The sequence below is a fragment of the Eumetopias jubatus genome, unplaced genomic scaffold, assembly GCF_037043125.1.
Source record: "Eumetopias jubatus isolate StellerSeaLion01/CBP00866 unplaced genomic scaffold, mEumJub1_p1.0 scaffold_14, whole genome shotgun sequence".
NCBI lineage: Eukaryota > Metazoa > Chordata > Mammalia > Carnivora > Otariidae > Eumetopias > Eumetopias jubatus.
The window spans coordinates 24,186,247-24,203,987 of record NW_028274820.1 but is presented as its reverse complement, the minus strand read 5'-3'; the positions used below and the strand labels follow the sequence as shown (position 1 = coordinate 24,203,987).

General features: G+C 40.4%; 1 protein-coding gene across 2 annotated transcripts in view; it reads left to right on the top strand.

Annotated features, from left to right (window-relative positions):
- The window catches only part of MAGI2 (membrane associated guanylate kinase, WW and PDZ domain containing 2), a 1,300,621-nt gene that overhangs the window by 1,209,941 nt on the left and 72,939 nt on the right, over nucleotides 1-17,741 (top strand). For both annotated transcript variants that reach the window (XM_088018616.1, XM_088018615.1), the window contains 2 exons: nucleotides 3,272-3,491; nucleotides 4,115-4,258. In XM_088018616.1, the coding sequence (XP_087874742.1) occupies nucleotides 3,272-3,491; nucleotides 4,115-4,258 (364 nt within the window). The remainder of the gene's footprint in view (nucleotides 1-3,271; nucleotides 3,492-4,114; nucleotides 4,259-17,741) is intronic.

Sequence of the window (17,741 nt, the reverse complement as noted above, 5' to 3'; positions counted from 1 at the left end):
AGCTGCATTTAAAGATGGTCAGGGTATCAGGAACTCTTTGCCTTTCTCTAGATCGGGCTAGAGATGTCTCCAAGACATCTTGTATGCCAAGCACCCGGGATGCGTCTCCTATTAGTTCATTTGTTCAGGAAGTGCCCCCCTACCTCCATGTCAAATCAAGCCAGGTTCCCCGGGAAGGTGGGAGAAAATTAAATGGCAATCTGCTTGCAAATTTTTGTTTTATAATTCAGGATGAATGAATATTTTATCCCATCTTATTTACTCTCACTGTGGCTTCCTACTGACACCCTGCCCACCTCTCCTTATTTATGTGTCCCTTAACATCCTCTTGGTGCATGCTCAGGAAACAAAATAGTTTTAATATGGACATGAGCAAAACAGTATTGGAAGAGAAGCATTATTTGAAAGCAACGAAAGAGCCACTATGTAACATATTTCAAAACAAAGTATAAATAGCAGAGTTCACCTTCCCGGGGAAGGGCAATTAATATTTGACAGCGTTTTACACGGCAAGGTCAGTGGAAGGGCATTGGAAATTGACTTCTTTCACAGACTTTGAACCCTAGATGCTTAAAGCTGGATGGAATTCTTAAAAGGCCCCCATGAGGCAAAATCCCACCACAAGATCTCTTACCACGGGCAGTGTTTCCTAGTTCTGGAACTTGCTCATAACCATAAAATTCTGCTAGAATTTACCACTAGAAATCTGGTTTTATTATCTCTAAAATCTCTTCAATAATGGAATTAATAACTACAGAGAGTTACACCGATGACCTCCTTTCATGAGTAAAGGAAGTTTAAAGAGGCTGTATTCTTTTCTTAATAATCCTGAGTTTTCCTGAAAATAGAGTGTTTCACACATTCAAAGCCACATAATTTTTGCCCAAGCCAGGGTATCGTTCACTTAAAAGTTAGCAACGCTCGTAAAAACTTAAGTATATTTTCCTTATTAAAGGCTTTTCGATGTGCAATTCAACGTAAAATCCTGACCCTCTGCCCTGGGGTCAAATGCAGGGGGAGCACCAGGAGGCAGGCTTGGCTAACAGCTGTTGCATCTTAACAGGTCCTATTTGGGGCTGTTGTGGAGTCTTTGGGGAGACTCTACATGTCACCCTCTTTTGCTACACCCCGTGATGCATCTGGTTGGAAAGGGAGCATGTGATGGATATGGCATACCCCTGCCACCCGGATCGTGAAAATAAAGTGACGTCTGATCAACCAAACAATTTTCTAGGAAGGCGTCAACACATGCCAACAAACGCTGGCCAGTTGGGTTCCTTTTGTTTTTAACTCATGCATTTGTGTGGTTAAGCATCGTATTCAAAGCCTATTTAAATAATTCCATTCTCAGCATGCACACTCCCAGGCGGGGAGTGGACACCTTGCTGAGGTATAAAGCAAAGCCCAAATTGTGCAGTTCCCAAGAGGAATGTGTCCCATCTGCAGGGTGAAGTAACAAACGGGACCTGCTCAAAGTGTTGATTGAGATAACAACATTACTAACCCCCTTCCAAAAGCCCCAGATAAATACATCTATGGCTGGACATTCTTAGTGTATCCTCACCAAATATTAGATTGCACTAATGGCAGTTGTTCAGGTGAGTGATTTTTAAAAATATTTAGTCGTAATCAGCATCAGTGAGACCACAAGCCAGTAAAAAAAAAAAAAAAAAAATCTGGTTTTAAAGATAAAAATTCTACTGGTTTTGATCCTGTTTTCCTGACACATTTGAGTTCTTCCTTGGTCCTAAATATTTTCTCAATTCCTCAAACCCTCTATATTAATTTTAGATAAAATTATCATTAGATAGAATGTATTCTTTTTAATCTTCCTGGATTTCTGAGCAGCTCCTTATGGACTGCGGCTGTGACAATAGACAATGATTTACAGAATTAAGTGGCCTTTATACTGTAATGATAACTTTTCAGTTTACCTTATGAATGATCCTATAATGGCAGGCATTAGCTATGTTAGTCTCCTTTTGGAACTGGGAACCCCTTCAGTTTAGAGCAGTTTGGATTCACAGAACAGCACTAAACAAACAGCTCTGGTTTCTGTATTTATTTGTGAGTACACTAGCCCCCCCTTAATCGGCAGTTTTGCTTTCCATGGTTTCAGTAACCTGAGGTCAACCACGGTCAGAAAGCAGATAATCCTCCTTCTGACATATTGTCAGAAGGTCAGTAATAGCCTAGCCTAACGCTGCACAATGTAATCCTAGTGCCCAGGTCATGCCCCTCACTTCCATCTCATCACTCGGGCATTTTGTCAGCTCACATCTTCACACAAAGGGTGAGTACAGGACAAGAAGGTATTTTGAAAGAGAGAGAGACCACACTCAACATAACTTTAATACAGTATATTATTATAATTGTTCTATGTTATTATTACTGTTAATAATCTCTCACTGTGCCTACTTTGCAAATTTAACTTTATCATAGGTATGTACGTATAGGAAAAAACATAGTCTATACAGGGTTCAGTACTATCTGCGGTTTTGGCATGTAACCCCCGTGGTGGGGCGGGGGGGGTACTGTAAGTAATATTTAGAAACAAGAAAGAGACAAATGTTGGACATAAACATATTTGCCTTCCCTTTCATCTTACAGCCATGATAGTATCTGATAATAGCACCTGATACTGATCTAATAGTTATAACCTAATATTTCAACTCTATATAGTATGTTTTGGAATGACCCGGTGACTTTCTACTTGACTTATAGCTGATAATTAGACTTTGCTATCATTCCTTTAACCTTTATAAGATAGTCAAAAAGACCCAACCTAGCAGGTTAAAATAGCCCTTAATTATATATTTATAGAGTATTTAGAGGTCACTTTAATGGTGTTTTCATGAAGTAATGAATGGTGTGTGGGAGAGAGAGAGGTTGATAGAGTTGGTTCACTGGTGTTGAGACAGACTGATAGTTTGAGATATAGTTAAGTGCTTAGCTCCCTAGATTTGCTACAGTTGTACAAGTTTTTAAGTAACCAGAGTCAAAGAGGGATATCCATGACTTCTTTTCCACAAAGCCCTGGTAGAGCCATCGTGTTTACCTGGATGTCTTATGGAGCCACATGAAATGTATACGATATGGCATTTGTCAAAGATTTTAAAATAATACTTATCATCTATAGTTTTCTCAAAGTCCTGAGCCCGCAAAAGGACCACCAAGAGGTGTGGCCCACACGTGCCTAGAAGTCATGTGATCATTCTAATCTCCTCAGAATGCTGAGCTATCGGAGCAAATCCCATTTCCATTTATTTAGTTACAGGTCAGAAGTAAAAGCGAGGCAAGATGTGAAACCAGACATCCGACAGCCTCCGTTCACGGACTACAGGCAGCCGCCACTGGACTACAGGCAGCCCCCGGGAGGGGACTACCAGCAACCCCCAGCCTTGGACTACAGGCAGCCTCCCCTGCTGGACTACAGGCAGCACTCCCCTGACACTAGGCAGTACCCTCTGGCGGACTATAGGCAGCCCCAGGTACCTCAGAGACTCCATTACATTTCAGTTTCCTAATGAGCAAACCTGTAATTCACACACACACACACACAAATACAACTCTGATACATTTATTTATGGTACTCAACAGCAGGAAATGAGAAACTCAAAGGAGAGAGAATATCACTCAGGCCTATATGCAGTCATTACGTTTGCCAAGTAAATGGATGAATACTAAAGTAAACATGCTCTATAGTAGTTTTTTATTTATTTTTTTTAAGATTTTATATATTTGAGAGAGAGAGACAGAGATAGAGAGGGAGCAGAGGGAGAAGCAGGCCTCCCGCTAAGCAGGGAGCCCGACATGGGACTCAATCCCAGGACCCTGGGATCATGACCTGAAGCCAAGGCAGATGCTCAACCAACTGAGCCACCCAGGCGCCCCCACAGTAGTTTTTTTAATGACCAAAGCAGCTGCATTCAGATCTTCTTGAACCTTTGGAATCTCATCTTGCCTTTAGAGATGGTGAAATCAGATTATTTTTTCTCACAATATTACGTCACTGGGGACACATTAACTGTAAGAGAGAAGAACAGAGAGACTGACCACAGAAGCTTCTCTAATATTAACAACTGTTTATTCCATTTTCTCCCCAACTCTAAAGGATTTTGATTATTTCACTGTGGACATGGAGAAAGGAGCCAAAGGATTTGGATTCAGCATTCGTGGAGGAAGAGAATACAAAATGGATTTGTACGTGTTGAGACTGGCAGAAGATGGGCCCGCAATAAGGAATGGCAGGATGAGGGTAAGAACAGTCTCTTTTTATGGAACTGCTTAATTCTGAAAGAAGAACCCACTGTAGTACCAGAGTGCCAAAGCAGGCGATTCAGCAAGCAGGCTCGGCATAGGGCTTGCCTTCTTTCCATTGTATGACTCAGTGTTCTAAACGTTTGGTCAAACGTTATTTAAGAATTGTATTATCTCTCATTTTCTTGCGTATAGCCTTCCAATTGGCAAATCTCATTGTAGTGTTTTAAAGATACAGTCTCTCTGAAGAGCAAACTAAAGAAAATGTAAAAAGTAACCTAAGAAACAGCTTGAAGTAAAAACACAGATCCATAATCTTTCCTATGGTTTGATGATATTTAGTTTTCATTCGAAGAGTAAATCTTTTGAAATTTATTTTTTTGTTTTATGCTTTCTTTACTCCAGGTTTATTAATCAAATGGTTCTGTGTTTCTTTGGGAAGATTTCTCTTGTGTTGACTGGTCTCTTGGCTTTGATACTGGAAACAAAAGGGGACTAGGCTTCTTGGATACATGTTGTCCTTAAAAATGGTGGCATATTCCAATGAGAGTGTAAGTCGAGGTGGAGTTTTTTAATATATAGCGATTTTGAGGCATCTGATTAATGGGCAACTGACTTCATCTAAAGGTACAAGACAAAACTTGATAACAATATAGAATACTAGTCAGTGTCTCTCTCTGCCTCTCTTTCTGCAAAATGGCCATTAGTAAGCACATAATAAATGTGCTTATAAATAAAATCTGGAATTCATTCTTGCGCTCCCTCGTTGTCTTTTAAATTAATACAGAAAAGCTGTGGTTCTTGGCTTCCAGAACCTCAAGATTCTTGGGCTGAGCTCCACCAGCCACTTGCTCCCAAATAACTGAATGAATCTGTTATTCTTACCGCCAAGTCTACCATTTCTGTGATTTTCATCCCCAAGTCCATGAATCATCCCCAGTGCAAAAGTAGGAAGAACATAAATCATGTCCATTTTTCTCCCTCCTTTTCAATTCTTTGACAACTGGGAATTATCCAAGTCGGACTTCGAACCCAAGCAAGGGCTGACTCTAGAGCCTGACAGCCCCTGCCTTGAGCCTCTTCTCACACCATCTGTATAGGGTTTAGGTTAGGTGACCCGGCTTCCCTAAACACAGAAGGGCGCTATCTTAACGTGCTGCAAAGCCAACTCACAAGGGATTAAATAAACCAAAATCTTTGTAGAGCAGGTGAAAGCCACACAGCACGAAGGCCATGAGCAAAGTGACCAGACCCTTAGGAGAGACGACAGCCCACCTACCCCCGCTTCAGACGTGGTCTGTGTGGTGGGTTCCAAACGGTGGCCACGTTTTTTAACAAATGATCTAAATGGCTGCTAATATATCCAGTACTCCCAAGGGCATAGAAGCATATATATGGAAGTACTCTCCTGTAAAAAGAATATTCTTTCTTAGAGAATTCAAACCAGAGCACTCATTCTCTGCTGGGTCTCCGGCATCAGCATCACCTGGGAACATGTTATAAATGCAAATTCTGAGCCCCACCGCAGATCTACTGAATCAGAAGCTCTAGGAGTGGGGTCAACATTGTCTGATTCTCCCCCTGGTGAATCTGATGCAAGGTGAAGCTTGAGAACTTCTAACTGAGCCAGAGGGAAGCTGACTTGACAAAGTATGACAAAGATAGAATGTGTGTGGCTCCGGCTTTGTTAATTCCCCCCAGGTCTTGTCGAAGATTTCCATCCTGTTCCAGCAGTTTGAGGTTTTTAATCCATGTAAACACAGATTTAGAATTTAGAATTTAGAATTTAGAATTTAGGCAGGTGCTCAATTTTATGAAAGAAGCTTTTCCTTCTGGCAAGTGATAAAAATGAGTCCTCTACCTGGGTTTCAGAAAATGGTGTTTTAACTTCTTTTCATAGATTATAAAAATAAGCAATATTTTATAATTTTCCATGCCAGTTTTATGGAGCAACCTATTCTTCTGTGTACAAGCTATCTAAAAGGAATTATTATGGCCGGTTTGAGATAATATGGGTTAGTTTATTTGGGACTATAATATATATATATTTCCAGCACTTAATTCTCAAAGAAAAGGAACCACTTGGGAGTCACAGAAATCCCATGGATAAAATTTTACTGGTTGATTTTATCTCCAATCTTTAAATTAAGGCTGGGAACTTAGCAAGGATGGATGGAAGACTTTTTTTCTGCTCTTTATGGATTATATTTAATACTCAAATGTTTTGGGGGATTTTCTCACTCATGGACCAGTGACTAACTGCCTGTCTGGGAAAGGGACAACTTCACCACATAAGTTCAAAGGTGTTCCATATTATCTACTGTCAGAATTAGGTAACTATTTTATATCTGCATGGTTGTTCTTCATCATAGCACATAATTAAATCAGATCTTATTTTAATGTTTATTATCAAATTTTAATCATTTAAGCTAATGCTTTCTACCTTCATCTGTGCTTATCAGGAATTAGCTATAACCTGTAAGTCACAAATGTGTTTAAATTATTTTGTCAAGGACCAGGATCGATCAATATTTGTATGACTCAGTGGTTTGATTATTTTAAACTAATGCATAAACTGGATAACATAGGTTACCAAATTGGAAATTTTCCAATAAAATCAATCAGGGACCCATTTCTCCTCTTACTGTCAGATTCCCCCTTGATACCACTGGGGCCCAGATACATACACAGATCTTAATCATCCGTGCAGGTGATGCTTAGAAGACTGCTCTTTACTCCATGGATATTATGACTTGGTCGTAAAGCTCCAAGACTCCTGAGAAAAACAGGTGGACAAGAGATTCATGGCCTATCATTAAAAGTAAGCTCAAGACGCAGAGAAGCTAGCACCAGCTTCTTCCCAGCCCTTAAAACATGAAGGCGCATTTCTCCTTGTCAATGTGATCCCTCCACCTTCAGTCTTAAACCATCATTTCCTCTCCACGCAAACTAAACACCTACCCACTTAATGATCAAATAAGTGTGGGAAAGACTGCATTCCCCCCCGCTTTTCATGATCAGAAACAGAAGGAAATACCCAGTAGTGGCTGGGTGATGGACATTGGGGAGGGTATGGGCTATGGTGAGCGCTGTGAATTGTGTAAGACTGTTGAATCACAGACCTGTACCTCTGAAACAAATAATACATTATATGTTAAAAAAAAAAAGAAGAAGATAGCAGGAAGGGAAAAATGAAGGGTGGGAAATCGGAGGGGGAGACGAACCATGAGAGACGATGGACTCTGAGAAACTAACTGAGGGTTCTAGAGGGGAGGGGGGTGGGGGGATGGGTTAGCCTGGTGATGGGTATTAAGGAGGGCACGTTCTGCATGGAGCACTGAGTGTTTTATGCAAACAATGAATCATGGAACACTACATCAAAAACTAATGATGTAATGTATGGTGATTAACCTAACATAATAAAATGTAAAAAAAAAAAGAAACAGAAGGAAAAAGCCAGGTAATGATCTGATCATAGCTGGATATCTTAGATGAAACACAGCATAATAGAATTGCTGAAATCAGAATTACTGTGAACGAGCTGGATGATTCTGAGAAATCATTTCCTGTAACAACCAATGAATTACTAGGCTCTTGGGTCAGGGATGTAAATAATAGGACTTTTGAACACTTAGTTATGGCACCAGAGGTTAGCCTCTGAACTTGAGACTTTTCCTGGGTCTTTTATGATAACCTTTGTTGCAGGACAGTGGTGGCGTGTGCCTGTCAGTAGTACAAGAAAGCCAGGTGCGGTGGTGCCAGAGGAGGTGGTGAGCATGGGTATAAGGACATCCACCTCACACTGGGGGTTCTAAGAAACTGTGGCACAGATACATATCTTTAAAGCATGTCCCAGGTGCCTGGGTGGCTCAGTCAGTTGAGTGTCTGACTCTTGATTTCGGCTCAGGTCATGATCTCAGGGTCGTGAGATCAAGCTCTGTGTTAGGCTCTGTGCTGGGCGTGGAACCTGCTTAGGATTCTCTCTCCCTCTCCCTCTGCACCCCCCCCCCATGCGCACGAGTGCATGCGCTCTCTCTCTCTCTCTCTCTCACTGTCTCTCTAAAAAAATTAAAAAGTTGAGCAGACAAAACATAATCTGTACATGCAGAAAATACAGGGACTAGAAAATAGAAACATAACCATCATGTCTGATTGCTTTCTTCAGGCATTCGGGAAGGCTAAGGTCATAAGAAAAACACAAACGACATTCAGTTTTTAAGGAAAAGTGTAAGAAATTATTAGAAACTATTAATGGATATGTTTTAAAAAGAAGAGTGTTTTTAAGTTTGTACAATAGTCTAATAAAGTTGAGAGGGGTAAAATTTTGGTACTGATGAATAAATCTCTGGTACAAAGCTCTTAGGGACACAGTGTAATTAAAAACTGAAAATAAATAGGAAACACAGGCAAAGAATAATGAATATACAAAATAATTTACTGGTGAAGCAGGGGATCTTAAAAAATCAAGAGACATTTGGAAGAAAGGATAGTAGTTCTAATCACATAAATAAAGTCTGTCAAGTTAAAAGAGAATCTGAAAGGAGACCAAGTTTGCTCTTGAAAAGGTAAAGTATTTTCCTGTTTCCATAAAACATAATATAATCCCCATTTCCATAAAACATACTTTGTATTATAAAAAAGAACATCATTTTTTAGCTTCATCACCTCAACAGCTGTGTAACAATTGTATATGCCTTTTTAGCATCAAATAAGCTTATTTATAAAATGGCTTACCTTCTTGAAATTCATATGCACAAGTCTGCCTGCAGTGGGCCTCAGGGTGACCTAAAAAATCTTGGTAGACTGAACAAGGGCAAATAGGATATTGTTTATCCATCTTTTTTTTTTTTTTGGCTTTTATTTAAATTCCAGTTAGTTAACATACAGTATATTAGTTTCAGTTGTACAATTTAGTGATTCAGTACTTAACATTTAACACCCAGTGCTCATCACAACAAGTGCACTCCATAATCCCCGTCACCTATTTCCCCCCCATCCCCCAACCCCCACCCCAGTTCTGCTGACCATCAATTTGTTCTCTATAGTTAAAAGAGTCTGTTCCTTGGTTTGCCTCTCTTTTTTTCCCTATGATCATTTGTTTTTGTTTCTTAAACTCCACCTATGAATGAAATTATATGGTATTTGTCTTTCTCTGACTGGCTTACTTGCTTAGCATGATACACTGCATCGTGTCATTACAAATGGCAAGACTTCATTCTTATTGATGGCTGAGTAATATATATATATATATATATATATATACCACATTTTCTTTATTCATCAGTCGATGGGCATTTGGGCTCTTTTCATAGTTTGGCTATTGTTGATAATGCTGCTATAAACATCGGGGTGCATGTATCCCTTCGAATCAGTATTTTTGTGTCCTTTGGATAAATACCTAGTAGTGCAATTGCTGGATCATATGGCAGTTCTATTTTTGTAGGTATAAACACTAGCAATGATTCAAGCACCACAAACCCTGGCCCTGCTTAGAAAACAGAATATGACCAAACTCCCGTGACTCAACTTCCCCACACACTCCAGCCCCCAGAGAACCACCACTCTAAACAAACACTTACCATTCCTTCCAGTTTTACTACAAATGTGTGTATCTCTCAACTATATTATTTATTTAGTTTTGCACACTTTGGGAACTTCATATAAATGAATCATATTGTACATGTCCTCTGCGGTTTCCTTTTTATACTTCATATTCATAAGACTCATTCAAGTTGATGCATGAAGCTCTAGTTCACTTATTTTCACTACTGCAAATCATTCCATTGTATGAATATGCTGTAGTAGATAGTAGTTATCCATGGAGATTTGAGATTTTCCATGTCAGTGGACATTTGAGTTGAGCTTTTCGTAACTAACACAATCCTTATAACATGTTTCCTGCTGCACATATGAAAGAATTTTTCTAGACTAGACTATATACCTAGGTGGGCACATATTTAACTTAACTAAATAACACAAAAATATTTTCCTAAGTGGTGATACAAATTTATACACATATGAACAGTGTAAAAGATTTTCCCCTACTATACATCCTCATAAAACTTCAATTTCAAGCTTTTAATAGGTAAGTAGAAAATGACACATCATTTAGGCTTGAATTTGCATTTCTTGATTAAATATGGTGTTCATCATCTTTTCTTATGTTTATTGGGCTGTTGTGTTTTCTCTTAAATAAAAATGCCTATTCATATATTTTCCCTATTTTCTGTTGAATTGTTTCTTCTTTTCATATTGATTTTGGAAGTGTTCATATGTTCTTGATGATAGTTTTTCATCAATTGCTATGTTGCAAATATCTTACTCCCGTTAATGACTTGTAGTTTCACTTTCTTTATGATGCGCTTTGGTAAATAGCCTTAATTTTAGTGTAATTGACTTAATAAACCCTTTCGTTCATAGTTTCCACTTTCTGTGTCGTCTTTGAAAAAATTATTCCCTAACTCATATTCCTAAAGATTTCCTATATCTTTGTCTAAAAGTTTTATAGTTTTGCTTTTCGTTTCTAAGTCTTTAATCACCGAGAATTGATTTCTCTGTGTAGTATAAGGAAGAAACCCAGTTTCGGTTTTTCTGTATGGATAACCACCTGTCACAGCATCATTTGTCGAATGCCCCTTGTTTTCCCCCAATCTGCAATGATAGCCCTATAATAAATAAAATTTCCATATGCAATGGTCTGTTTATAGATTACACTGTTCTGCTGTTCTGTTTGTCTATGCCCACATCGACACTCTGTTTATCTACCTTTTAATAAGTCTTGACTTTTGATATAAAAACTGCCCATCCGCTCATCCCCAGACACACATCTTAATTCTTCAGGTGTGTCTGGTTGCTCTAGGATCTTTGCCCTTCCATATAAATTTTTTAGAATTTGCTTGTCCTATTAGGATTTTTATTGGTATTGTTTGGAATCTATAAAAAAGTGGGAAAACGCTATAATATTTATAAGTTTTATAATATTGAATCTTTCTATCTATGAACATGATATGATCCATTTATTTTGGTTTTCCTTAAACTGCTCAAAGTTTATAGTTTTTTTCCATAACGTGTCTGCAAATATTTTGCTAGATTGATTCCAGGCACTTTGTTTTATTTTTGTTCTTATATATAGATTTTTATTTATTTATTTATTTGTTTGTTTATTTATTTATTTATTTTTAGAGAGAGAGAAAGAGAGCCCACGGGTGTGAGCATGGGGGAGGGGCAGAGGGAGAGAGAGAGAGAGAGAGAATCTTAAGCAGGCTCTGTACTCAGTACTAAGCCCAACGTGGGCTCAGTCTCACAACCCTGAGATCATGACCTGAGAGCCAAAATCAAGAGTCAGATGCTCAACTGACTGAGCCATCCAGGCGCCCTGATATATAATATTTTTAATGTAATATTAAGATAAGCTGTTACCAGTGGAAAGAAAGAGAAATGATTTTTGTATGTTGATCAATCGTATCATGCAAAATTACTAAACTCTTTTATTAATTCAAGTCATTTATCTGTAGCTATCTCTGGATTTTCTGTGTAGGTAAACACATTTTCGGCAAATAATGAGAGTTCTGTGTCTTTTAAGTTCTTTTACTTTTTTTTTTCTTATTTTACTGCACATGTTCAACTTCCAGTGTGACTCTAAATAGAAGTGGTCAAAGCAAGCACTCTTGTTCTATTTCTAGTCTTAAAGGGAAAGCTTTTAACATCTCACCACTAAACATAATGTTTAATGGGCTTATATAGATAACCTTTAACAGATTAAGAATGTTCCCTTTTATTACTAGTTTGCTAGAGAGTTTATTAGGAATTCATATTGAATTTTATGTACTATTTCCATGTCCACGGGAAGTATCATATGATCTTTTTCCTTAACATGCTGATTAATATGATTAATCATATTTGTGGGTTTTTATGTTATTATCACTCTTGATTTCCTCAGATAAATCCTGCTTATCCATAGTGATCTTTTTATGCATTGCTCAATTCAGTTCCTGATAATTCCTTTAGGATATTTGTATCTTTGTTCTTGAGTAAGATCGGCCTGAAATTTTTTCTTCGCGTGTGGTTGAATGATTTTGATATTAATGTTATTCTAGCCTTATAAAGTGAGATGAATAATCCTTTCTGTGTCTTTCATTGTTGATCCGGTCTGGGAAAGCTTATGTAAGTTGGGAAATGTCCTTGCATGTTAGGTAGAATGCACCTGTAAACCCATCCAAACCTTGTGTTCTTTCTTCATGTGAAAATTTTAAATCACTAACTACATTTCTATAAGAACTAGGATATTCTTCAGGTTTTTCTATTTCTTTTTGAGTTAATTCTAATAAATTTCCTTTTTCTAATAATTTGCCTATTCCATCTTAGTTTCCAAAGTGTTTATAATATTATCTTATTATATTTTTAATGTCTGAAGGATTTGTTTTTATGTCCCCGTCTCATTTATTTGACTGCTGTTTATTTGTGCATTCTCTGTTTTATCTTTATTAATCGAGCCAGAGATTTGTCCATTTTAAATCTTTTTACAGAACCAGCTTACATGTTTGTTCTCTTGCTTATTCATGACTGTTTTTATATTTAGTATTTCTCTCCCTCCATTTTCTTTTTTTTAATTTTTTATTGTTATGTTAATCACCATATATTAACCCTCCATTTTCTTTTACTCGTTATTTGTATTGCTCCTTAAGTTGGATGCTTAGGCCAGTAATTCTCCATTTTTCTTCATTTCTATTAATAATGTATGAATTTAAGGCTGTAGTTTTGATATGTAGTATGTTCACAATTTTAAGTTCTAAATACATTTTAATTTCCACTGTGATTTCCTCTTTGACTCATAGATCATTTAGAAAGTGCTCTTGTTTTTGTATTTTTAAATGTATGGGGATTTTCTGGTTAGTTGTTTATTCTTGATTTCTAATGAGTCCTTGCCCCTGCTACAGGCTTGTCTGAGAACTCCACACACAAGGGGCTAAGTCTGCATGCTCTCAAGGCCCTCGTGATACACTCACTACTGGGTTCTGGGCAAAGAGAAGCATGGTGTCCTCCTTACCCTCTGCCACCTCAGCAGTGTAGAAACTCTGCTTGGGCCCACAGTCTCAGAAAGAGGGAGGGAGGGTCCCAAATTCACATGCCTGCCTGGGCCAGGCAGGGAAAATGAATGTGTGAGGCATGGAGAGCCCTTGCCCCATCTGAGGAGCAGCCACTGTGAGCCCAGGCCAACTGTTGATCAGAGGGGATGCTGGCTTCCTCCTTCTAAGTCTTTGATCTTTCAAGAGAAAGCAAAAATTCATATTTTTAAGAATCAATCAGACTTGAAAAAATGTTCTTTCTTAATTTAAAAAAGGTGTGCCTGTGAAACAAAACAAGTCTGCAGGCAATGTCTGGATCACAGCTACCTTATTTTTGTCCGTGTTGTAAACAGATACTAGGGCAAGAAGAAGGTGGAGTAGCTGTGGGCAGGGAGGCTGAGACTGTTCCTACACCTGCAGGTCCTTACACCTATGGGTCCCAGTGCAGCCAGTCAGAACTGTTCCAGGATGGCCCGTGTGCTGTTAGAACACACCAATGCAGAAATGTGTGAAATGCCCTAGAAATGGGCATACTGAGAAAACCAGCATAATATGCCGCTCTTATGCCTCATCTTTGTATTTGAAATTTTAAAGCTGGTTTTCATTCCCAGGAAACGTATTTTGGTGGCTCAGATAGATTTCTTTGCGTTTGTCATCTCCAGCCAGATGTAAGAGGGGACTGCTCTGGGAGGGGACACATTTAATAGTATGCAGATTCCTGGTAACCGCTTAGAAGAATCCTACCTTATCTTCCCCGAGACTGAGGGTGTTTGGGCCGTAAATGAGGGGGCCTGCCCAGCTGGAGGCTCTGCCTGAATCTGGGGAGGAGCCCTCTTCACATCGTGCTCAGATTCTGCCATTGAGCTTGAATGGCATGACACAGTGTCTTGAATTAACATGCCCTTGGATCCGGAGAATCAAAGCAGCGAGGCTGTCTCCCTTAGCAACAAGAAACTCTCTCACACACACAATTTCTCAGGGGAAAAAGTTGGGTAAAAATAGCGATATACGCCCATCAGTGGGTCTATCTCAGTCTGAAGCCTCTGGTCACCGTCGTAGGCTGAAGAACGCATGTGGCTTGCTTGTTTCCAGTCAGCTCGTCCGAGATATTTTCATTGTCTCCAGCCCACTCAGTGGTTTCCTTACCCTGATGACCCTCAGAGGGAAGTGTCTGTCTTACTGACTTCCTAGTCCATTCCCTATCTTGTTCCCTTTCCTTTTTCCACAGCCTGTTTCTTCCTTGTAAGGAAATACGGGGCAGTAAAAAGAGCAGGAGCCGGGAGGACCTGACGTTCGTATACTGACTCACCACCTCACTGGCTCTCTAGCTCTGACCGTGGACAAGTTACCCCGTCAAGAGCTTACAGCTGCTCTAGAGCCTCAAATACCAGCTTCCTCTGGTCAGCTTCCGGGGCATGCGCACTGGGTCGGCGGGAGGGAGAATGTTCTCCTGGCCAGAAGGACCAGTTGAGTCGGCCCTAGCAACTCAAAGAACGACCATGTGTCCTCATATCATGCAAAAGTTATTTAACAGAGTCCATTTTACTCTTCCGGAAAATGGGAATAGTCTTTTCCAGGAAGGGCAAAGTGCCTATTTCAGTATTCCTCAGTTTCCTCCATTCTTCCTCCCCCTCCTTCCCACCGAGGTATTTCTATTAAAATACGCAATACTCTAAGCCCGGCGATATAGAAGGCATGTTCAAGTAAGTGTGCATGTGTCAAGAGATTATGAAAGCTTTGAAGTACAAATCACCTCGTATTTGCTTCCCCCCACCCCAGTCTGTTAGATAAGGTGGGTTCCTTCTCAGAACACAAATCTGATCCATCTGCCCATAGCTTAAAACCCATCAGTGGCACCCCGTTTCTTGCAGGGTAAAGATCAGACCCCTAACAGGCCCTGCATGCTCTGGGCCCTGCCTCCCTCCCAGCTCATCTCAGCCAGGCTCCCCTTGCCTTCCAGCCTCTCAGCCAGGTCACCATGCTCCCTCCCACCCACGGGCTTTTGCCCACATCTCCCCCTCTTCCCGAAATTCTCCTCCCTCCTCTCTTCACCTGATTAACTCCTCCTCCTCTTTCTCCTGTCAACTCAAGCATCTCATCTTCAGAGAAAGCTCCTCTTCACTCTCCAGTCAGGTCACATCCGCCTGTCATCGGCTGCCACGTCTCCTTTGTAACTTTTGTCACAATGCTAATTTCACATTCACGTGCGTGATTATGTTATGAAATCTGACTCTCCAGAGTATAAACTCTGTGAGAACAGGAGCCATGGTGCTCTGTGTTCCCCACTGTACCCCAGTGCTCAGCACTGTGCCTGGCCCATGGTGCACATTCAGTCGGTGTTGTTTGCTGAATGAATGTGTGAACAGAAGCCTTCGAAGTGCAGAACACTGCAGGTGTACTTTCTGGCTCTGGAAGTTAACTAGTTCTGCTCACTAGGTACATGGCCGCAAAGGCACCCAAATGGACCAGATTTCACAGAGAACAGAGTATATGAATTTATGTGGAATATTCAGTCTAACTCACAGTCAGCTTTTTATGCCCTAGCGCCTCGCTAGGCGGATGTGACCTGACTGGAGAGTGAAGAGGAGCTTTCTCTGAAGATGAGATGCTTGAGTTGACAGGAGAAAGAGGAGGAGGAGTTAATCAGGTGAAGAGAGGAAGGAGGAGAATTTCGGGAAGAGGGGGAGATGTGGGCAAAAGCCCGTGGGTAGGAGGGAGCATGGTGACCTGACTGAGAGGCTGGAAGGCAAGGGGAGCCTGGCTGGGATGAGCTGGGAGGGAGGCAGGGCCCAGAGCATGCAGGGCCTGTTAGGGGTCTGATCCTTACTCTGCAAGAAACAGGGTGCCACTGATGGGTTTTAAGCAATGGGCAGATGGATCCACCGTCCTTTTCAGAGTACATTTAATTGTTACAGATAATCGCAGGGTCGGTGAGGTAGTGTAGTTATTGTGCCTAACATTTTTTAAATGCCTTTAATCTTAAACTCTGTGACATTTCACATCTTGTTTTCCTCATATGTAAACTCCCAGTCACCAAATGTGAATGACACAGTAGGAATAGAAATAGAATAGAAATAAAGTGAAAAATAAGGTCAAGCGGGAAATAATGAAGAACTTCAGTAGCATGAGGTATGCAAAACATGACAGAATGAAGGGTTACAAGACAGGTGTGCCAAAGCTTATTAGAGAAAGTACACAGGAGAGCAGGGCCATCGGCTGGGTGATGGGGAAGCCAGAGCTTAGCAGAATATTCAAACTCTGCAGAGCTGAGCCCGTCAGTTCCACGCAGATAGATGAGCTAAGGAGGCTGATGAAATCGAATGCATGAGAGAAAAGAGATAACAAGTGCTTAAGAGAGGAAAGAGCAGTCCAACTGGAGAAATAAAACAATCGTCTGGGCTTGGGTAGATCGTTTCTGGGGCCCTGCATTGCCAAAGATTACCCACCCAGTCTTTCATCACCTCTGGGTGTTGACACTCAGTAAACACACAGAGAGCTCATCCCTCCATAACTGTTAGCCTCTCCACGTCCCCACCGCCCGTGTCACTGAGCCGCCCCGTCGTCTGTCAGCCATCACGGTGACTCACCCTTCAGATCGTCTGCAAATGCAAGGTTTTCCTTTATTGTTTGGTTCTGCTCCATGCCTTTTATGAAGGGAAAGGAAAACCTCTCGCCAAGATCAAATCCATTACCTTTTCTCTTTTCAGAGCCTGACCCGTGAACACTGTGTTAAATGAGTGACACGAGTCCCTTTCAGGAAGGAGGGAGAGCTTTGTCTTGATTAGAGAAAGAAGCCCAGGGAGCAGAGCTGACTCACTCGGTGTTAGACTCCTTTGTCAATTATTCAGGGTTCGTTATGCCACGCGGGGTGGCCTCCGTTTCTCTGTCCTGTTTCTTCTTCCATTGGATGCCCAACTTTGAACCATTTCAAAAGCAGCTTCCCATGAGGGCTAGTTAAGGGTTTGGTAAGGAATCAAAGGGTTAGTGTTAGGATAGCATCTTGGTGGGAAAAGACAGAGAAGAAGTTGAATAAATTACAAGTGAGGAGAATCTTTGCATTTTTAATTATTCATGGTTTTTGTTTTGTTTTGGGGTTTTGGTTTTGCCTATGGAAAAGAATGAGAAAGTTTACAAACCACCGCTGTGATCTGAAAAACACATTCTACTTGCCTCTACAATGAGGGGAGGACTTGTGAGGATAGTTTCCTCTTTATATTAAGCCATCATTTCTCTGTCTTTATCTGAGAATAAGTCAAAATTTTCTTCCCACTTCATTTTTACAAAAATGTCTTCCCAGCATTTATGCAAATTAGCCATCTGCTTGAGATCCTTTGTCATTGCGTCGCTCCCCCAGACCCCCAGCTCTTCGGGTGGGCGGGCCGGGAGTCACTCAGCCTGCCCAGTCTACCATTCACT